At 44.0% G+C, this 24,069-nt stretch overlaps 1 protein-coding gene across 2 annotated transcripts in view; it reads right to left on the reverse strand.

Moving 5' to 3' along the window:
• The window catches only part of LOC126356245 (uncharacterized), a 76,210-nt gene extending 55,573 nt beyond the window's left edge, over positions 1 to 20,637 (reverse strand). Inside the window, exons 1-2 of one of the 2 annotated variants that reach the window (XM_050007075.1) lie at positions 19,931 to 20,637; positions 1,074 to 1,193 (exon numbers count right to left, since the gene is read on the reverse strand). In XM_050007075.1, coding sequence (XP_049863032.1) covers positions 1,074 to 1,193; positions 19,931 to 20,089 — 279 coding nt within the window. In that variant the 5' untranslated portion in view covers positions 20,090 to 20,637. The remainder of the gene's footprint in view (positions 1 to 1,073; positions 1,194 to 19,930) is intronic. The other variant, XM_050007076.1, reaches the window with a different exon arrangement.
• Positions 20,638 to 24,069: the final 3,432 nt, after the last annotated feature.

A 24,069-nucleotide genomic window follows, 5' to 3' on the forward strand; every position in this document is an offset into this window, starting at 1 on the left:
GTATGAGTCATTCACCTTTGTCCTTCCTCCAGTTCAACTTTACCTCTGTGCTACATGAATACGTTTAAGTTGAATTTAATATGCATTTCACTCTCATTTTTTAATGGCTGCCTGCCTTGGTCAGACATTCTCTTTCTCAAATAACTGATGATTGGTGCCCCTTTCAACTGGAAGCTGATCGAAAATATTTTTTACTGTAAAGTTCTTGAAAGCAATAATGGGTGCTATGTCAAAGGTTTTTATTTTGGGGGGGGGGGAGGAAGTTTCACCAATCTCCGAACATCTTTATGTAGTTGCCACCCTTGCTGATACATACCTTCTAATTGTAAAAAACAATTCTTTTGCCCCTGCGTCAGAAGTCATAGTTTTTGCAAATACGTCGTCACTTGCCACACAGACAGTATAGCACTTTGAGATTATTTAAGTTACACATCCGCACATTATAAAAAACTATTAATGTTGGGCTGACAGGTGACTGTTTACTTTCAGTTCCTTCATGCTAGCAAAGCAGACAAGTGTACATTATTTTCCGTTAACAAATGGAAAACAAAGACACAGTACTTGCTACAATTACAAGGTTGCCTCAAAAGTGAATGATGGCTGTGTTGGTCCACACTGGGTCTTAAACAGGTTACATAATCCATTCTTCCGTTCAGCCTGCTCTGGCCCCCATTGGCTTGGAGTCACTGGACCATTAGATACTTTCTAAGGACACATTCAGCTTAGGAAATTGAAGTAAACAACATGTCTACATAAGCCTATCAATGAATTTATCAAGTAAAAGTAATAATTATGCATATGTGATGGTCTTTCTGGAAATTTATCCAAAATCCACATAGTGTGCACAATATTAAATAAAAAGAAGTGGTGAAATAGTAAAAACGAATTGTTCCCAAGAAGGATCACAAGTGAACTAGTTTCCAGAAATGACGAATTTGCAAACCTCTAGTTCACTCTCTCACACTCCAATTCTGGTATAAATTTTGCACAGAGCTTGCTGTGAAGGTTTAATTTTTCATGTTCGTATTTTTTGTAAGATATAAAACACTTGAAAAAATATAATAAAGATTTACCTCTCTCAGCTGCAAATAAAGGTCTCTATCTCTTTCCCATGTTGTTTCATCTTGCATCTTACTGGGTGGTTGTTCTTCCATACAACTCTGTGGCACTGGGATTTTAGGTGGCGGTGAAAACTGCAAATTAAATTGACATCTTACTTACTTTCATTTACATAAGTAGGTCTGTGGAATGAACTACAGTCCTTTTTCCCTCCCATGCATTTACTTTCACCCAGATTCATTGTTCTCAATTAGCAGATTGACGAATGCTTCCAGCAAAAATACATGTTCTTCTGAAAAAATATATTATTATTCTATGTTCACCGAAAGTTCCCTCAATTACATGAGGGAACTGAGAGCAAAGAATTTACACACACACACACACACACACACACACACACACACACACACACACACACACACACACACACACCATTATACAAACAATGTAGCACACATTTCCCCCCTCTTCGAATTCACAGATTATGAAATCGCATCCAGGAAAGTCATGTTATATAACTGTGACAGCATGCAAGAAGACAAGCTATATCATCACTTGATGTAAAGACTAGCAACTGACTTTCAACATAACTGAACTGCAAATTCAACAACAAAATTGCTCCTTGGGATATTCAGTCCTGCCACAATTGCTTTCCTTGCAACTGGACAAATTACATAATGCTCCATCACACACACCATCAGGTCACGAAGTGTCCAAAACAGGTCCCTGTATAAACATTACAACCCTTCTTCTGAAAAGTGCTACTGGGGAGTGGGGATTAAGGAGGGTGGGCAGGCAGGGAGGATGTATGTTAAAGAGCCAATGCACAGAACAACTCACATTCTGCATGGACTGACCGAAATAGTAACATGATGGACTGCTACAAGTCTGCATAGTTTCAGTCTACCTCAATATTCACGTGGCATTTTTAAACTCCCTACTAACTTTTTATCCAGATGTACTTCATTCTCCCACAAAAAGGTTAAATTACATTTGAAAATGCCGCCATAGGAGCACAATATTATTTGATCTTCTTGGCCATTATTAATGCCAGCGTAAAACAATACAAACCATCAAACACACTGCATGTAGTCACATGGCTGGTCAACAGTTGCTGTCATGTTAATTCAAATCACTGTGCCACAACTGCACACACCCAGATAGCCTAACATGTTAAATCTCTGCTTCTGAGCCAGGGAAATGCCTTGGCCCTGGATGAGTGGATTAACAATACATAGCCTAATGCGTTAAATCTCCGCTTCTGGGGCAGGGAAATGCACTGGCCCTGGATCAATGGATTAATGTTGCTTGGTGGATGTGGTTTTTAGGCTGTTTCCATGCATCCCACTAAGTGAATATGGAGCTGGTACCCAAGTCTCGTCTCAGTTACACAACTCACGAACATTTAGTAATCTTTCATTCACTTTCCCCACAGATAACACTTCTCTGAGGCAGCTGGGATACACAGATTCTGACCCAGGAAGTAATGGTATGGTAACAGGAAAGTTATCTGGCCAACCCTCAAATTAACCATGTGACATCCATTAATAACCATGCTGCCCCTGTGCCAATGCAGAACAAGAATACAAGAAAATTTGAATATACCACAACAGTATGGAATAACACACTGGCTAACAATTTTTGGGACATTAAGTGGAATGATCACATAGACAAAGTCAAGGGTAAAGTAGGTGGGAGATTTAAATTCACTTGCAAGAGCCTGCAGTGTTGCCACAAGTTTCCCCAATTAAAATTCTCTGATCTTTTCCTGATTTCCAGACATGTTTTAGCATTTATCCCTGACAAATTTTGAGACTGATTGAGTGAGTGATTAATTGAGAGGGTTTATGGGGCCAAACAGTGAGATCATCAGTCCTGTAATTCCTAAGTTACTTACAGAAAAGAGAGGGTCAACTAAAAGTGGATGGATCCAGTCAGGGAAGTCAAACACACACAGTAAAAGGCATAAAAGGTTACAAACAATCTAAAAACTGGAAATAAAAGTGACCTTTCCATAGGGGAATGGTCATGGGGTCCCAGACTGAGAAAATGTGAAGAGAGGCACCAACCACAATGACCCTGCCTCTGTTCAGGAGTAAAGAAAAATCTTATATCTGGAAATAACTACTTTCACAGAGGAAACTGAGGACCAGTTCAAACATCCGTGAATTTTCTGCTGGTATTAAAATTACGGAAGACCATACATAGCACAGAGGGGACATTCTACCAATATGTGGGATATCATCAGTCTGACTCCACAACCATATTGTGGCAGTGGTTCGTTACACAGCAGAACACAATGGGTGAGCCTGGTATGACTAATGTGTAGATGGCTTAAAGCAGTGGACTCCTAAGAGGAGCGGAAGGAACGGCATCAAAGCCAGCAGTCTCCTTGATTGTGCGGAGTTTATTACTGAGAGCAGTAGTGCACCAGATGTCATTCCACTTTCGAACAAAGAGAGATTTGACATACAAAGGGGATGGAGCGTCAGTATCAGCTTATCTACCCAAACAGTCAACCCGTTCATATCCTGGGATACCCTCATGACTTCGGACTCAGAGAAAGAAACTAAGCAGGTGGCACAGTCAAGGAAGGAGAGAAAGAAGACTAAAGTAGCAGCCTGCTCAATGAGTCGGTACATACAGAATGTACATAAAGTCCAGAAACACTTTCAATTATTTATTGCACAAGAACAAAACATTGTACACATATCGTATGTCATTTTGAAGTGAAACCCAACTTCTGGGAGGAGACTTAGGGGGACCAGTGTGAAAGGCACCAATAGCCAGACGCACCCACAATGGTCAACAGGATCAGTATTTTCTGAGCAGAAAGAGCCACTGCGCCATAAACCTGGCTTCCATAATATACAGTGTGATTCAAAACGAATACCACAACTTTAAAAATGTGTATTTAATGAAAGAAACATAATATAACCTTCTGTTATACATCATTACAAAGAGTATTTAAAAAGGTTTTTTTTCACTCAAAAACAAGTTCAGAGATGTTCAATATGGCCCCCTCCAGACACTCGAGCAATATCAACCCGATACTCCGACTCGTTCCACACTCTCTATAGCATATCAGGCGTAACAGTTTGGATAGCTGCTGTTATTTCTCGTTTCAAATCATCAATGGTGGCTAGGAGAGGTGGCTGAAACACCATACCCTTAATATACCCCCATAAGAAAAGATCGCAGGGTGTAAGATCAGGGCTTCTTGGAGGCCAGTGATGAAGTGCTCTGTCATGGGCTGCCTGGCGGCCGATCCATCGCCTCGGGTAGTTGACGTTCAGGTAGTTACGGACAGATAAGTGCCAATGTGGTGGCGCTCCATCCTGCTGAAACATGAATTATTGTGCTTCTTGTTCGAGCTGAGGGAACAGCCAATTCTCTAACATCTCCAGATACTGTAGTCCAGTTACAGTAGCACCTTCGAAGAAAAACGGACCAAAAACTTTATTGACTGAAATGGCACGTTAGGCGAGTCACATTCATACTGAGTTGTTTCCCGCAGATTCTCAGTGTCCCATATACAGACATTGTGACGGTTGACTTTCCCGTTAGTGTGGAAAGTTGCTTTATCACTAAACACAATCTTTGAAACGAAAGATTCATCTGTTTCCATTTGAGCAAGGATAAAATCACAGAAATCGATTCTTTTAATCTTATCAGCTGCAGACAGTGCTTGAACCAATTTCAGACGATGAGGTTTCATAACCAACCTTTTTCGTAGGACTCTCCATACAGTTGATTGTGGAATTTGCAGCTCTCTGCTAGCTCTGCGAGTCAATTTTCCTGGGCTGCAAACAAATGATTGCTGGATGCGTGCTACATTTTCATCACTCGTTCTCGGCCGTCCAGAACTTTTCCCTTTGCACAAACACCCATTCTCTGTAAACTGTTTATACCAACGTTTAATACACCACCTATCAGGAGGTTTAACACCATACTTCGTTCGAAATGCACGCTGAACAACTGTCGTCGATTCACTTCTGCCGTACTCAATAACACAAAAAGCTTTCAAGTTGAGCGGTCGCCATCTTAGCATCAACTGACGCTGACGCCTAGTCAACAGCGCCTCAAGCGAACAAATGTACAACTAAATGAAACTTTATAGCTCCCTTAATTCGCCGACAGATAGTGCTTAGCTCTGCCTTTTGTCGTTGCAGAGTTTTAAATTCCTTAAGTTGTGGTATTCTTTTTGAATCACCCTGTAGTATGGGTATGGCCAGAGCACTGTGAAGATGGAGAAGAGTAGCATGGTCTGCAGCCCAGGATGTGTGGGCCAGGAGGTGGAGAGAATTAAGCTTCCACATGCATGTAGTCTTCAGGCAGCGCATAAGGAGCAGCCACATCAGGTTTTCAAAAATAAGGGCGGGGGGGGGGGAGAAATGGGACTGTGCTGTAACATCTAGGAGCTGGTCACCTAAATAAATTTCTGGATCAGGGTGTAGTATGAAATGACAAAAATGAATAACCCACATTTTGGAGGGAGAAAATTTGAAGACTTGGGAGACAGCCCACACAGATGTCCGTTGGGTGGCCCCTGGGAGCCGACACTCAGCAGATGGCACCGAGTGGGAGGTGCACCAGATGCAAAAATCATTGACATATAACGCTGGGGTAACCTGAGGGCCAACCGACATTACATGCCCGTTCATGGCTATGAGTAAGAGTGTAACACTTAATACAGTACCCTGTGGGATACCATTTTCCTGAATCCGAGGTGTGAGTGAAGTGCCAACTGGAACCCAGAAGAGGTGGTGGGATGAAAAAAATCATGGATAAAAATTGGAAGGGGCCCATGAGAGCCCCGCTCACAGAGAGTAACTAAAATGCAATGGTGTCAAGCCACGTCATATGCCTTATGTAGGACAAAGAAGACCATGACAAGGTGCCAACCGTTAGTAAAAGCCAGTCAGATTGCAGTTTCGAATATGAGTAAATGGTCAGTTTGAGATTGTCCCCCCCCTACGCCACCTGATACGAAGACAAAAGGCCCCGAAATTCAAGTAGCCAACAAAATCAGAAGCTAACCATCCTCTCCAGCAATTTATAAAGTACAATCGTCATGCTAAATGGGCAGTAGCTGTTGAGAGATGTTGGGTTCTTCCCAAGTTTAAGGACAGGGAAAATTAAACTGTCTCGCCACTGTGGGGGGAAGGTACCCCTGAGCCAAATGTGGTTGAAGACCCTTAGTAGAATTGCCTCTGGTAATGCCCAACTGTTGGATCATCTGGTTGTGGATGGAATCTGGGCCTGGAGCCGTGTCATGTGAAGAGGTAAGAGCCTGCGAGAATTCCCATTCAGTGAAGGGTCCATTAAAGGGCTCAGCTTGGTGAGGGTTGAAACAGAAGGTGGGTCTGTTCAACTCCATGTTTCTGCCGGAGAAAGGCGGCAGGATGGGAACAGAACGCCGATGCTGTCGCAAAGTGTGTTCTGCAAGGACCAATGGTAGTCAGAGCACCTTGGAGGACAAGCCCCTGGACAGTCGACTGTCAACCAGAAGGCTACAGGGCTTGAACCAAACCTGCAATGAGGAGCCATAAGTTCCCAAGTAAGAAACATAGTACTCCAATCATTCTGTTTTTTTTTTTTTCCCCTGTTTAATAAGGTAATGAGCCTTAGCACGGAGATGCTTAAAAGGGAGGAGATTGGTCAGTGAAGGGTATCATTTAAATTGCTGCAGTGCTCGTCAGCAGTGCTGGACAGCAACTGCTACGTCCTCGGTCCACCATAGTACTGGTCGATGACGAGGGGGATTTGTGGATAGGGGGACAGCAGTGCCAGCAGCATTAAGACTAGTGACAGAAATACCCTGTGCAACCACATCAATGGAGTATGAGAGAGAGATGTCTAAGTGCACAACAGACGTATATAAAGGCCAGCTGACCCTGCGGAATGCCCAATGTGGGGGCCTGTTTGCCTGGTGGCGGCAGGGGAATAACGGTACCTCTGGAAAGTGGTCACTGTCACAAAGATCATCACAGGGCAACCAATGTAGTCAAGGCATGAGAGCAGGGGAGGAAATGGTGAGATCGAAAGCAGTACAGGTTCCATGAGCAGCACTGACGTGGGTAGGGCAACCGTCATTGAGGAGACCAAAATCAAAGTCTGTAGTAAGTTGATCAAGTAGAAGAGCCCTACCCAATGAAGTGGCACTCCCGCATGTTGAAGTTCCCAATTCCCAAGGAGGAGATATGGGGGGCGGGAGTTGCTGTATTAAAGGAGACAGTTCAACGTAAGGAAGTGGCTACCTGGAGAGAGGTAGACATTGCAAACAATGACTGTCACAGTCATCTGCACTCTAACTGCTGTCACTTCCAGGCTGGTATGAAGGGAGATCCAGTCACTAAAGACATTGGTGCGAACCAAAGCGCAGACCTCTCCAGACACTATCCCGGGGCCTGCACAGTTCTGACAGAATGCTCAATAACACGAAACTTGAAACAGTGGACATTACTAAAGTGAGTTTCTTGAAGAGCAAGACAGAACAAAGAGCAGGTCGAAACAAGGCACTGTATTTCTGGGAGGGGGCAATAATATCCTTTTCAATTCCACTGGATTATCATGTGGTGAGAGTCCAGGTGAGACATAATGAAGCCGAGGGCAGGTCAAGTCACTTGGTCAGTGGTCTTCACCAATGAGGATTGGGTGACATCCATACAAACTGGGTGTTATTCAGGATGAGGTGGAGGGGTGAAGCCCTCCGGGAAGCCAGGGAAGCCTCATCTTTCGGCTTATGCTGCTTCTTGTTCTTCCTCAAAGGGAGGGAGGAGGCATTATCAGCAAGGGAACAGGTGGCAGTGATGCCAAGATCAGACAGAGTGAGTGGCTTTGGGGCCATCAGAGCACGGATCTCTCCTCTGTACCAAGCGTGCAAGCTTCCTGTCCCGAGAATGCCAGGAAGGGGTGTTCCAAGATGGAGCCCCATCCCTAGCACGAGCCACAGAAAACCTTCTCTTCTGAGAAGGTTTTTCCCTGGCCGAGGAGGAGAAGCAGTTCCTGGAGGGGAAGGGATAGGAGCTGCCGAGGGTGAGGAAACAGAAGGGGGGTAAGGGGGAAGAGTGAGGAGGAGAAAGCGAAACTAAGGTAGAGGAGAGATTTACAGGGTGAAATCTGTAAAACTTCTTCTGGGCTTCAAACTAGCTGAGACAGTCAAGGGTCTTTATTCCCGGAATTCTTTTTTCCTTCATGTACACTAGACACTCCAGTGAGTGAGGAGAATGGAGACCAGAGCAGTTTACACAGTTATGTGGATGAGTGCAAGGGCTTAGTGAAGAGGGCGACCACAACCGCCACAGATGGAATGGCATCGTATCGCGAGGGCATGTGGCCGAACTTGAGGCAATGACAGCAATGCATGGGAGGTGGAATGTACAGTTTCACATCACATCTTTACGCCATTATCTTGACCTTCTCAAGCAGGGTATCACCTTCAAATGCCATGATGAAAGTGCCAGTGTCTACACTATGATCCTTAGAGCCTTTCTGGACATGCTGGACGAAATGAACGCCATACTGTTCCAGATTAGCCATAAGGTCATCATTGAACTCGATGAGAAGGTTTCTATGGAAAATTACATCTTGTGTCATACTGAGTGATTTGTGAGAATAAATAGCCATGTGGGGTCTCCTAAACGGTCACAGACACAGAGAGGGAGGCTAGCTGACGGGCAGAAGTTGTCTTTATAAGGAGAAAGACAGAGCTCATCTTGTTTAATGAATCATCTTCGCCGAACTTGTCCTCAGTACATTCCACAGAGAAAACAGGTTTACTGGTGGCAAAAGTCTCCCTGCCGGTCCTCGTACAGACCAGGAACCGTGGAAAGGGTCTCGCCCCTAGCTGGCGTGTCTGGCCCTCCTCCAAGGGTGCACCCAAGGAGTGTAAGGCTGGAAAGGCAGAAACAGGAACTGAGACAGAACAACATTAAGGAAGAGACACAGTCACAGTAGTGCGGCCAGAGAGATTAACATATTTCATGTGCCAAATGTCCACCCTGGTACCACACACTCCAAACAGGAGCCTGCCTTGTGGGCACCACCTAGCCACAGCAATGGCAGCTGGGCAGGATGGTCATTGCTAGGAGTTCAGATGCCCTGAAAAGATGGGCAGCCACTCATTGGCCTGTATACGGAATTCGCAGCACAGGTACCAGCAGTGTTATCCGCGATCCCTGTGGCATCAGGGGCTCAGCCAGATGGCTACATAACAGCCCAACCACATGGACTGGCTACTGAGTTGGTGACCTAGCCAGGGGGCAAAAGGGCTTTGACAGAGAGGGAGGGGAAGGGGAAAAGGGGGAAGGGGAAAAGGGGGAAGAGGGAGAGGAATCCACACCAAAGATGCTGGTGAGGCAGTTCTCCAACTGGCTCGCACTACAGATTTCAAATTTAGAAATTGAGTTCAAACACCTTGGGGGGGGGGGGGGGGGGATGGGCAAAAAAAAAGGCCAAGAAGGAGAAGGAAAAGCAACCAACCAAAACTGCAAGACAAAGGAAAGTCATGAGGATAGCCAGCCCAACACAAATAAGAACACCAAAAGAAGGAATGGAAGGGGCAAAGGGAAAGGGAAGGAGAAGGAAGGGGAACAGCCCAGGAAAAAAATAAAATAATAATAATAAAGGCTGCAATAGCTCAGAGACCCATGCACACCACTCTAGTACCCACCATACAGCTGTTGGCCCACTGGGGAGACAAACTTTGTGATCACAAGGGTAAGTAATAACATAAGTTGATAAAAAAAATGCAAGGACTTCTGTATTTCTAAACATGTGAGCATAAATCTTAAATTTTAACATCAACATATTTGCAATGAACTGGTTTTAGATAGAGAAAGCAAGTCAAATGTTATATATGTTACATTAAGACTACAGATGTTATTTTATTTCAATAAAACAAAACACATTTGGTGACAAAAATATGTATTTCATTGTAATCGCAAGACAGATTTAAAATATCTTCAATGATTTCAGAAATAACTTCAGAAAAAAGTAGACCTCTTAGAAGAAGTTGATTAGGCAGGGAAGAGTTATGTAAACCAACACTATAGGCAACTGCAAATAAAATGGTTGTTCTATTATGTTTTTTATTGTTGATTATTATTGCCTACTGTCTTATGACTATTATTTTACAGATATTGTGTGGTTTTTCTTTCACAAAATATGTGAGTACATAGCGCACAAACTGCCAGTGACTGCCACTATTTTCTCTCCTCTTATCAGCCATACTTCCTAATATATAAACTACTTTCAAAGTGACAAAATGCAACGGAATAAATAAAAGTCTATAAAATGCCACACTGTACTATGTTCTTGGGGTGATACAGTCGCAATTTCTGAAATCCATTGCATGTGGCCTCTGGGCTGCTGAGGAGCACCACAGTCCTGAGTCCATGGATAAACCATGAAAATCAGCCTCATTACACCACACACAAACAGGCCTGGCCTGTGGGCAGATCGGTGAGACTAGATCCAACAGGCAGGGCGTGCACATTAGTGGGAAATTATGGGCTTCAGAAATGGCCTGCGGTTTTGGCCCATCATGGAAGTCCACTGATGTGGTCACCTATTTACACATGTCACAGACACCATGTTGATGAAATGAGACTGCTGTGATCAATCCATGCAACACACAACTTGTGTGAATACTCTGTAAATCAATACTAATGATGACAAGTAGCAACTCACCATATAGATGATCACTGAGCTGCACACACACACACACACACACACACACACACACACACACACACACACACACACACAACTAATTTTTTGTCCACAGCCTTTGTCAGGAAACAAGAGCACATACACATTCACACAATTATTCCGACACAACTCATGCACACACGACAGCTGTCTCTGGCCACTGCATCAACAGCCTCTGAGAATCAGATCCAAACAAACCTCTCATCACACCTCTCTGCCTCTCGTCGGCAGCTGCTAGGCTAGCAGCAAGAAGTGGTGACAGCACTGGCTTAAAGCTGAGGGGAGAGGCAGAAAGGGGAGAAGCAATAAGAATGAGGGAGTTGGGAAGCAGCTCAACTACTCAGCTGCACCCAGCCAGCGACAATGCACGACATCTCAGTAAACAAACCATTTCATCTATTGAGAGAAAAACGAAATTTTTCCAGTATTTTTTCCCAATTTCCCTGATTTGCCTGACACACTTGCAATTCCATGATTTCTAGGACTTGTGGTAACCATGGCCCGGGAAAATGCAGTCAGTCGACAAAGAAAACTGCTTATAAAACACTCACTCGACCCATAGGTAGAATATAGCTCAAGTCTGTGGGATCCGTAGCAAATAGAACAGGGGAACAGGAGCAAATAGAACAGGGGGTACAAGGGAAGAAGAAGGGTAGCACAAATGGTCTCAGATTTGTTTGACTCAAAGGACAGTATGCTGATGAACTTTAAATGTCAGATTCTAAGACAGATTAACTATCCCACAAAGACCAGCTTACAGAGTTCTAAGAAACATTGAGTGACCAGTCAAGGAGTATCCAACAAGCTCTAGATAAGACAAACCACAGTATACAGAGGCATTAAATCACTACAGGTATACAGGACCGTTTTTTTCAAGAATGGCTCTATCAATAAGTGTGGCAATTATGACATCATACAAACATACGTATTTCATCTATCAAAGCATCCCAAGCAGTAATAATGGGATTTTGGTTAAGATATTATTTACACCCTCAAACACATTACTAACTCGAAAATAACAGCCCATAGGAAATTCACTGAGGGTAAGTACAATTACAGAATGTAAGATTTATATATCAGAAGTTGCTCCGATACATTTGTTGGTTTTGCCAACTCGCAAACATAACACAACCTTCAAACCACACCTAGATCTCCAGATATGGTAGTGATGAGATTGACAACAACATTAATTTCCGAAAAACAGGTTGCTGTGATGACACTTGCTTCAGACACTAATAATCTAAGACTCATGTTCTGACCTGACCTAGACCTGAGGCTAGTTACAAATTAGTGTCACCTCAGCCTTCATTTAGTGTCTAAGATGCCAATACAAAATAACTGCTCATAATCTCTAAGTTACAAATAAGATCAGAATGTAACGGAAAATTATGATAAGAGTATTCTTAACATCAAGGGAAACTACTGATTGTTGGGATAAATCACACTACAATTTGTTATATACTAATTAACATAATCAAAACAGTGAAGTGTACACACTTCCAGGAAAAAAGTGTGTTCACTTAGCCACAAGATTACCTAGAACTATTTGAAACACAGAAAAAAGAGAGACAAGAAGAGCAAATGAAGCAAAACAGGAAACTAATTTAAAAGGTGAATAGGGAGCTTATTTCAGTGAATCCTAAAAACAACATTTTTCTGTCCCCAAGCCTAGCAGATAATTCAGGTTACAACAAAGCTCCATACATAGTGTAGAGTTTCTAAACAATAACATAGGAAAAGACAGACAGCTACTTATCGTAAAGATGACATGTTAAGTTGCAGGCAAGCACAATTAAAAGACTTTTACACATAAGGTTTCAGCCACAGCCTTTGTCAGAAAAAGAAAGTCACACTTAACACAGATCATTCATTCACACAAGCAAGAACACGTCATGCACACATGACTGCCAACTCTGGCAATTCAAGACCAGAAAGTTAACTATCACATGGAAAATGCCAACTGGTGCAGCATCAGGGGGCTAAATAGGGCAGGGAGGTGGGGAAAACTGGGAGAAAAAGGAGAGGAGTAGGTACAGCCAGGAGTGTGCAATAGCAGAAGGCAGCAAACAAAGACGACCGGAGACGAGGCTGATGAGGAGTGAAAGTACAGAGGGTATGGAAATTGTTAGGTGGTGGGTGTGGGAATGGTATGTTACCATAGTTTGGGGCCAGGATAATTACAGGAACAGAGATATACCAAAAACATAACTCCCATCCACAGTTTGAAAAAGCTGCTGCTGGTGGTGGTGGTGGTGGTGGTGGTGGTGGGGGGGGGGGGGGGGGGGGGGAGCTTCCAGATGGCTTGGGTAATAGAGCACCTATTGAAATGAAGCATGTTATGTTCAGCTGTATGTTGTGCCACAGGGTGGTCTACTTTGCTCTTGGTGGTGGCTGTTCATCCTGGTGAACAGCTAGTTGGTAATCATATCAATATAAAAATCTGTCTAATGACTGAAGCAGATCTGGTAAATAACTAGGCTGCTTTCACAGGTGATCCAGCCCCTGATGAGGTAGGATATATCAGTGACAAGACTAGAATAGGAAGAGCTGGGCGGCTGGATTGTACAGGTCTTGCATCTGAGTCTTCCACAAGATATGATCTTGTGGCAAGGGGTTGGGAGTGGCATAGGAATGGATTAGGATGTTATGAAGGAGGTCGGGTGGCTGATGGAACACCAGTTCAGGAGGGGGTGAGAAGGAGCTCACGTAAGATGCCCTTCATTTCAGGGCATGATGATACACAACCAAATCCCTGGCAAAGGATGTGGTTCAGCTGGTTGGTTGGTTGGTTTGTGGGGGTTAAAGGGACCAGACTGCTACGGTCATCGGTCCCTTTTTCCAAATACTAAAAACACTCACAGAGGATAAAAACGATCAACAGACGATAAGACAGACGACACAGAACAAGACAAACGTAGACAAAGAACAGACAAGACGAACTAAAATCACACAGAGTGTGACGGTGGTTGGCCGACCATACAAACAAAAGGGGAAAAGCCAACCACCGAGAAACACATGAAAAAAAAAAAAAAAAATCAGACAAATCGTAGGCCATAGGCCAGAATCAACACAAAACACACACTTACATTAAGCGATAAAATCCCCCTGCCCGAATAAAAAGCAGAACTATGTCCGCTATGGAAGAGTCGTCAGATAAAAGCGCAGAGAGCGTATCAGGCAGCGCAAAAGTCTGCCTGAGCACAGTTAAAAGGGCGCACTCCAACAGAATATGGACCACCGTCAAGGACGCCCCACAACGACAAAGAGGGGGATCCTCACGACACAGTAAATAACTGTGCGTGAGTCGGGTGTGGCCAATGCGGAGCCCACAAAGGACGACTGATTCCCTGCGGTTGGCTCGCATGGATGACCGCCACACAGTAGTCATCTCCTTGATACGGCGGAGTTTGTTTGGCACGGGCAGGTTGCGCCAATCAGTGTCCCATAAATCGAAAACTTTGCGGCGTAATAGTGCCCGCAAATCAGTCGCCGGGAGGCCAATCTCCAGAGATGGTGCACTAGTGGCCTCTTTCGCCAGGCGGTCAACAGTTTCATTTCCAGGTATCCCAACATGGCCCGGGGTCCAAACGAAGACCACAGATCTGCCGCAACGGGCAAGAGTATGCAGGGACTCCTGGATAACCATCACCAGACAAGAATGAGGGAAACACTGGTCGAGAGCTCGTAAAACGCCAGAGCCCTGATACGTGGCCAGGATGGAATAAAAGCGGCGTTGCAAGGCCACCGGAGGGACCGAGTCCTTCGGGCCCTGTGCCAAGTCGAGCCAAAGGCAAGGGCGAGGCACACACCATGGGGGTGTATGCAGAGGGGCCCGGAAAGGAGGTGGTACAGGGAAACACTCAAGCCCGTAGAGAAACTGTTTGACGCGTACGGCGTTCGGACAACCCGACCGGGGCCGACGTTCTGGCAGACTGACTGCGGGAACAGGACACGATAATTTGGATGCCCGGGCGAGCTAAAAACATGGGGAGAATAAGCAGCCAGTAATTGTTGGCATCGTAACCGCAGTGGAGGGACACCTGCCTCCACAAGTATGCTGTCCACAGGGCTGGTCCAGAAGGCACCAGTGGTAAGGCGTATCCCGCTGTGGAGGATTGGGTCCAGCAGCCGCAACGCAGATGGGGATGCTGAGCCATAAGCCAGACGGGACTGGATCAACGCCTTGTAAAGCCGTAGTAGAATAGATCGGTCGGCGCCCCACCCGGTGTGGCATAGCGTTTAGATGCCGCCAACACGCCTGTTTAAGCTGCCGAATATAAGGCAGCCAAGTCAACCGGGCATCAAAAACCACCCCCAAAAACCTATGTGACTCCACCACTGAAAGAAGCTCGCCGTCAAGATAAAGCCGCGGCTCCATGTGAACAGCGCGTCGCCGGCAGAAATGCATAACGCAGGTCTTGGCTGCCGAAAATTGAAAACCATGCGCTACAGCCCAAGACTGCGCCTTGCGCCCTGTAGCTGACGTTCAGCAGCTGCAATGCCAATAGAGCTGTAGTAAAGGCAGAAGTCGTCAGCATACAGCAAAGCGGACAGAATTTCCCACGGCCGCAGCAAGCCCGTTAATGGCTATTAAAAACAGAACCCTGTGCCACACCGTTCTCCTGGACTTGGAAGGAACTATATGAGGCCGCGACGTGCACGTGGAAGGTACGATACGACAGAAAATTGCGGATATAGATCGGCAGAGGGCCCCGAAGGACCCATCCATGAAGCATAGAAAGGATGAGATGACGCCATGTCGTATCATACGCCTTCCGCATGTCAAAAAAGACAGCGACCAGATGCTGACGGCGGGCAAAGGCAGTACGGATGGCCGACTCCAGGCTCACCAGATTGTCGGCGGAACCCACCCTGAGACGGAGCCAGAAGGCCCCGAGACTCCAGTACCCAATTCAAGCGCCGGCTCACCATCCGTTCAAGCAACTTGCAAAGAACATCGGTGAGGCTAATGGGACGGTAGCCGTCCACCTCCAAAGGGTTCTTCCCCAGTTTCAGGATGGGGACAACAAGACTTTCCCGCCATTGCGACGGAAACTCACCGTCGACCCAAATGCGGTTGTAAAGGTCGAGGAGGCGTCGCTGGCAGTCCATTGAAAGGTGTTTCAGCATCTGAGAGTGGATGCTATCTGGGCCAGGAGCGGTATCAGGACAAGCGGCGAGGACACTGCGGAATTCCCACTCACTGAATGGAACATTGTACAATTCAGGATGGTGGGTGCGAAAAGAAAGACTCCGACGTTCTATCCGCTCTTTAATGGAGCGGAAGCCCAAGGGGTAGTTGGCAGAAGTGGAATTCAGAGCAAAGTGCTCTGCCAAGTGGTTTGCAATGACATCGGAGTCAGTACAAACTGCTCCATTCAGTGAGAGCGCAGGGATGCTGGCAGGGGTCCGATAGCCATAGAGGCGTCGAATCTTGGCCCAGACCTGCGATGGAGTGACATGGAGGCCAATGGTGGACACATACCGCTCCCAGCACTCCTGCTTGCGTTGGCGGATAATGCGGCGGGCTCGCGCACGCAGCCATTTGAAGGCGATAAGGTGTTCGATTGAGGGATGTCGCTTGTAACGCTGGAGCGCCCGCCGGCGAGCTTTAATCGCTTCAGCGATCTCAGGCGACCACCAAGGCACAGTCCGCTGCCGAGGGGACCCAGAAGAACGGGGAATGGCAGATACGGCGGCAGTAACGATGCCGGTGGTGACCGATTGAACCAATGCATCAATGTCATCGTTAGAGAGAGGCTCAATAGCTGCAGTGGAGGAGAACAAGTCCCAGTCAGCCTTATTCAGAGCCCATCTGCTAGGGCGCCCAGAACACTGACGCGTTGGTAGTGACAGAAAGATCGGAAAGTGGTCACTACCACAAAGGTCGTCATGCACTCTCCATTGGACAGACAGTAAGAGGCTAGGGCTACAGATCGAAAGGTCAATGGCGGAGTATGTGCCATGCGGCACACTGAAGTCTGTGAAGGCACCATCATTTAATATCGAGAGATCGAGCTGCGCCAATAAATGCTCAACGATGGCGCCTCGACCTGTTGCCACCAACCCACCCCACAGATGGTTATGGGCGTTAAAGTCGCCCAGTAACAAGAAAGGCGGCGGCAATTGGGCTATCAGAGCAGCCAGGACATGCTGTGCGACATCACCATCCGTTGGAAGGTAAAGACTGCAGACGGTAACAACCTGTGGCGTCCACACCCGAACAGCGACAGCCTCTAAAGGTGTTTGGAGAGGTACGGACTCGCTGTGAAGAGAGTTCAGGACATATATGCAGACGCCACCAGACACCCTTTCATAAGCTGCCCGGTTCTTATAATAACCCCGGCAGCCACGGAGGGCGGGGGCTCGCATTGCCGGAAACCAAGTTTCCTGCAGAGCAATGCAGAGGAGCTTGCTTGTGAGAATGAATGATGTATGTTTCTGTTTGATAAACAATGTAAAGAAGCTGAAGATAAGGTTATGAGATTACGCAGGAAATGGCTACAAGCAAACAGGAATCCTCAAACATAATTTACTTATCAGCACACCCAAAAGCAAGTTCATACAACAAGCTATACAAAAAAGAAACAGTACTCAAATCAGAATTAATCTATTAAAAATCAATACAATAGCATTCAGAAAATGTATGGCACAGTTCACAAAATTAAAAGGTGTTTTGATTACAAACCTCAGGTGATTAAGGATAAGGATGGCAATATGGTTTTTGAAACATGCAGAATTTTATCAACAGGCAACGGATATTTTGACAATCTACTGAATTATTCTGATCCAAATCACAAATTCCACCAGCAGCCCTAACAAAGGCCAGATTTCAGCACTGACATATGAATTAGTGCTCGGAATTATCAGAAACATAAAAAATGAAAAGGCATCCAACAGTGACGAAATTCCAGCTGAGATACTAAAACATGAAGAAGTGAAGCATAGATGTTTGTTTCACCCAGTACAGCTAATCTGGAAAAAAAGAGAATTTACAAACACAAAGGAAAGAACCATTAATATTCCTAAAACATACAAAAGGAGATAGGAGAAGACTTCAGAAACCCTAAGGGAAAAATCATTACCTAACATAGCATTTAAAATTTTATCCTGCTTATTGCTAAACTGCTTGAAAACATATGCAGGAAATATAAACAGGGATTATCAAAATGGCTTCACACAGTCAACACATTTGTACAACTCAATTCACAGGCAAAGCCTGCGGAATGTAGTGATGGACTTCGGATATCCAATTAAACTTGTAAACCTCTGCAAAATATGCAGTGATGATAATATAGGCATGGTTTTGCTAAATGGAATAAAATATGACCACTTTAATAATAAAACTGTAGTAAGAGAGATGCTCTGCCACCTTCTATCTGTAACGTTCATTGGAGAGTTTTTAAAAAACTATTACCTGCTAGGATCCCCCCACAGAAATAAAATGAAGGTTTTGGCATATGCAGATGATACAGAAAAAGAGAAATGGAGATTAGACAGTTATTTGTGGAGCTTTTAGAAGAAGCTTCCAAGTCTGCCCTAAAAATAAGCAAACAGAAAACAAAATACATGACAGTTAAAAGATGTAGAGATGAACAAGACCACCAATCACATTAATAATTAGAAAGTATAAACTCAAACATGTTGTACAGTTCAAATTTCCACAAGCAATGATACAAGAACAACATCAGAAACAATTAGAAGTGAAAATGATACTACAAAATGCTAGCAGGCCTGCTGTTCTACTTAAAAACTTCTAAGGTCTAGACTACTGACAAGTAAACTAAAACAAAGCTATATAAAACAATCATCAGACCAATCCTAACCTATAGAGCAGAAACAGAGTTTAACAAAAAGAGAACACCAATTACACCAGTATTCAAAAACAAAAAGGACAAAAAAAATCTTTAGTTCTTGTTATGATGATGGACTGCAAAGCTCAAAAAGACGACACACACATTATCACAACAAGCAACAACAATGAGAATAAAAAAATTCTAGAAGACTTCAGTTGACAGGGTATCTGATCAGAATGAAATAGAATCAAGCAGTTTGAAGAATATTCATGGAGAAATCATTTTGTAAGAGACCAAAGCAGAGACCCAGGAATACACGGGAAAATGAAATTAAAACAATATGTGATAGGTTGGGCATACATACTTGGCAGGATGTAACACAAGATAGATGCAATTTGAGGTAAAATGTGAAGTAAGTGAATAAGCTTCAAGTGCTTTAGAAGCCACGAAAAGGAAGTCAGTATTAGCACTTATCACAAATTGCCACAACATCGGATATGTTCACAAAAACAAGTAGGGTAAGTTTTTTTGAGACCAAAGGCAGTTCACGGACTGGGAAAAGTCACGCCTCTGAATTAAAAGGCACAATAGCTTAGCTAGATTTGCATGAACAAGATTACAGCTAAGAGTCATTTTAAAAATAAGAACATCAATCCTGTTATAAGAATTATATCCAGTGTCCTTTGCAGAACATCCCACAGCTACCACTTTGAAAAGCAAGTATTGTGATAATTCCCTCACGATATAAATATTAACCAATCTTTTTTGTTACCAATATTTTCTCTCGAAAATTTACGGTTTTCATGCTAGGTCTAAAAACAATGTCTATGATGGGTTTAATGTTAGTACGGATAGGAATCTGATGAATATGTAGGTGTCCAACTTATCACCAAATCACGCTGAACGTTTTGTGCCTAAAAAGAGTTAAAAAACAAAAAAATAATAATTTCATGTGGCAATTCTTACTCCACTGAAGATGACTTAACCCTTTGGACGGTTAGTGTAGGTAGTCACAATCAAAGTGAGAAACGAATTTCTTTCTTTTTCTCTCTCTCTCACACACACACACACACAATTGCCAGTGTTTAGGGAGATTTGAAAAAACTGAAGTATTTGAAAAGTGTATCATCACCTAATTTCATGGCATATATAAAGTTTCTCTTCCGCTGTACCGAAGAAAACATTGTTTACAACTGGAAGGAGGAAAGAGTTATTCGAAACGCACCCACAAACGTTTCAGTTGACTTCAGATAGTTCATAGTTAGCATATATTATCGTTCAAGTACACATTGAATGTAACACACAGAATGTCAACCTAGCGCAATACAGTTGGTATTTTTGCTGCACGCGCGATATAATACCTGAGCAACCCTCGTTTTTCTTCCATTTCGATCTTCCTTGATTATCAGCTTTCCTCTACCAAAGGCGTTCAAAGAAGGATACGTTACATTACTTCTTCCAAGTCCTGACAGTCTATCGAGGTCCCTGAAGACATCAAATTCGTTTGTCCAGGTAGACATTTCCTCGCACAAAAGCTTCGAAACGTTGTGCTATCTTGTTGACAGTATTCGCATGCAACTGCATGAAAAACACAACATTTATGTCGTCACAAATATAGCCCACAGTTGCGCAAAACACACAAGCACACTATGTCATGCAACAAAACCGTCTGCGGTCTGCGCATGATCTAGCTTGAATCCAGCTGCTCACTATCGTCGAACTATCGATACTTTTGATAGACAGGCGAATGTAAATCGATTATTCCATGATTTTTTTTTTTCTAAATTGTATTTGGGCTTTAGGAGCTGCTGCACCATTGTACAATACAATTACCAAATTCCACAAGAAAATGAGGCATTATCAAAGCATGTTAAGGTGGTTTTTACAGACGATGTATAAAGCAAGTTTCACATCGGACGTCAACGGAACGGAAGTCAGGACATCAGAGTGTATTCATAATGGACGTCATTTAACCACAGTCTAGCATAAAATGTTAGACTGTAATTTCATGTCGTCATTTCACGTCACATCATGTGATCGGATTCGCCATTTCACAGCATAGGAGAATATTTTGACGTCACGTGACCCAACTTTCAGTCGACGTGACGTTGTCCACAGTGCGAATTGAATTAGCCCACTATCGAAAGGTGAAAATGAGGTCATGGCATACCATACGTGACATAAAAAGTAGCAGTATAGTGTCGGGATTGAGAAGCTAAAGGCCAATTCACTCTGGCCGTCACGTCCACGTTTACATCTGCATCTAAACTCTATGCACCACTCTGAAATGCCTACTGCACCAATTATTTGAGCTGTTTACCGTTCCACTCACTTATGGAGTGCAAATGGTTCAAATGGCTCTGAGCACTATGGGACTCAACTGCTGTGGTCATTAGTCCCCTAGAACTTAGAACTACTTAAACCTAACTAACCTAAGGACATCACACACATCCATGCCCGAGGCAGGATTCGAACCTGCGACCGTAGCAGTCGCACGGTTCCGGACTGCGCGCCTAGAACCGCGAGACCACCGCGGCCGGCCTATGGAGTGCAGGAAGAATGATTGTTTAAACGCATCTGTGCGTTAGGTAATTAATCTAACCTTGTCCTCACGATCCCGACGGAAGCAATAAGTATGGGATTGTATTATATTCCTAGAGTCAACATTAACAGACGAATCTTGAAAAAAAATCATAACAGGGCATGGCATCTTTGCTCCAGATGCCAAAACCTATTTACTTCGAGTAAACTATTAACACAGCATCTGCTGGGTTCCTCTATGCACTACCCAGTACACCTAGAGATGTTCATAAGATGAATAAGGTTTTAAAGCTCAAGAATTTTCGGCGCAAGGACTTTGAGTGCCTCCTCCCTCCTGAGGTGGGCTGTGAAGGTGACCCCACTACCTCATAAAATGACACCTTCTGCAGCAATGTATCAAGCTGAAACTTCTTGGCAGATTAAAACTGTGTGCCGGACAGAGACTTGAACTTAGGACCTTTGCCTTTTGCGAGCAAGTACTCTACCACCTGAGCCACCGAAGCACGACCCACGCCCCGTCCTCACAGCTTTATTTCCGCCAGTACCTCGTTTCCTACCTTCCAAACTTCACAGAAGCTCTCCTGCGAAAATTGCAGAACTAGCACACCTGGAAGAAAGGATATTGCAGAGACATGGCTTTGCCACAGCCTGGGGGATGTTTCTAGAATGAAATTTTCATTCTGCAGTGGAGTGTGCGCTGATATGAAACTTCCTGGCAGATCAAAACTGTGTGCCGGACCGAGACTTGAACTTGGGACCTTTGCCTTTCAAGGTCAGAAAGTTTTAATCTGCCAGGAAGTTTCATACCAGCGCACTCCACTGCAGAGTGAAAATTTCATTCTGGAAACACCCCCTAGGCTATGGCAAAGCCACGTCTCCGCAATATCCTTTCTTCCAGGAGTGCTAGTTTTGCAAATTCCGCAGGAGAGCTTCTATGAAATTTGGAAGGTAGCAGACGAGGTACTGGCGGAAGTAAAGCTTTGAGGACAGGGCGTGAGTTGTGTTTGGGTAACTCAGAAGGTAGAGCACTTGCTTAATTGAGGACATTTTGAGAACATTTGCGAACGATTCTGGAGCGCATCCATGGAAACATACTACACCACACCAGGGAATCCTTGGGATACTATGCCCAAACCCACACTTGTCAACATTGCAATCCTAACCAGTGTCGATACACTGCTGTTTTTCGAGCGAGTGATTGGCGAGGAGCTTTGACAGTATGCCCATAGGCATGCCAAGACAGATGACCCATAAATGGGTGAATCGTTCAATAAAACATCTGACGATTTAAGTTACTCAATTTACATTCATATGAACAGCTTATATGGGCATATCATACAACATTCTCTATCCATTAGAGGGTTTGGATAGCTTTCAAGAAATCATTGGATTGGATAATACCTCTTTTGTGGCAGCTGATCTGATGTAGGCCAGTTCTGAACATAGACTTAACACTTGATAATAACATCACCAAAGTTCACGATTCCGTATTTATAGCGCACAAAAATTCCTTGTTTACCTGTCGGTGCTTATACAGGGGTTCATTTTAGCTGAAGACCTTGAAGTATCTCGAAAACAACACATTGGATCAAAAAAGTTATAATTCCAATTTGTTTATGTCAGATGGGGGCATCCAATGGTATCACATTAAATGGGCCATCCCCTCTCGTGTGTGGATGGTGGGGGACAACTTTGAAATTTGTAAAGGGAAACCCCCATTTTTTATTACAGATTACGATTCTAAGGCAGAATGTACATAAGTTTTGTCCGAAGCATTTTCTTCAGTTCGCCACAGATGGCGCTGTAATCCGAAGAATAGAAATAGGTACACAATCGTAATTTATGACATGCTACTCAATCGCCCTTGAATATCTAATGGCACATGGGACCCCACCTCCATGCTGCGAATGTAGGACAAGCCAGTATTTCATAACTTCTAATTGGCAAGCCCTTTCACAACATTGTATTCCTCCGACTCATCAAACAGGTGACTACTCAACACGCCACCATGGCCCTACCCCAAGGTAGTGTCATAGGCCGTTTGCTGTTCCTTGTCTGTATAAATGATATGGGAGACAATCTTAGAAGCAGTCTCAGGTTTTTTGCAGATGATACTGTCGTTTATCAACCAATAAAGTCATCAGTAGATCAAAACAAACTGCAAAACGATTTAGAAAAGATATATGAATGGTGCAAAACTTGGCAGTTGACCCTAAATAACGAAAAGTGTGAGGTCGTCTGCATGAGTGCTAAAAGGAATCCATTAAAGTTTGGTTACATGGTAAATCACTCAAATCTTAAGGCTTTAAATTCAACTAAATACCTAGGAATTACAATTACAAAAAAATTGGAAAGAACACATAGAAAATTTTGTGGGGAAGCTTAACCAAAGACAGCATTTTATTGGCAGGACACTTAGAAAATGTAACAGATCTACTAAGAGACTGCCTACACTATGATTGTCTGTCCTCTTTTAGAATACTGCTGTGCAGGGTGGGATCCTTACCAGATAGAACTGATTGATGGAGTACATCGAAAAAGTTCAAAGAAGGGTAGAACGTTTTGTATTATCGCAAAATAGGGGAGAGAGTGTCACTGAAATGATAAAGGATTTCGTTGTGATGGAATCTCACAAAATTCCAAACACTTACTTTCTCCTCCAAATGCAAAAACATTTTATTGACACCGACCTACATAGGGAGAAACAATCACCACAATAAAATAAGGGAAAACAGAGCTCTTAAGGAAAGATATAGGTGTTCGTCTTCTCCGCACGCTGTATGAGATTGGAATAATAGAGAATTGTGAAAGTGGTTCGATGAACCTTTTGCAGGCACTTAAATGTGATTTGCAGAGTATCCATGTAGATGTAGATATTGATGTAGAACTACGATGTATCATAACAGGCAGTACACTGTGACCAGAGCTCACATACTGTGCAGACGTAGGACAGATAGCG

The sequence above is a fragment of the Schistocerca gregaria genome, chromosome 3, assembly GCF_023897955.1.
Source record: "Schistocerca gregaria isolate iqSchGreg1 chromosome 3, iqSchGreg1.2, whole genome shotgun sequence".
Taxonomy (NCBI): domain Eukaryota; kingdom Metazoa; phylum Arthropoda; class Insecta; order Orthoptera; family Acrididae; genus Schistocerca; species Schistocerca gregaria.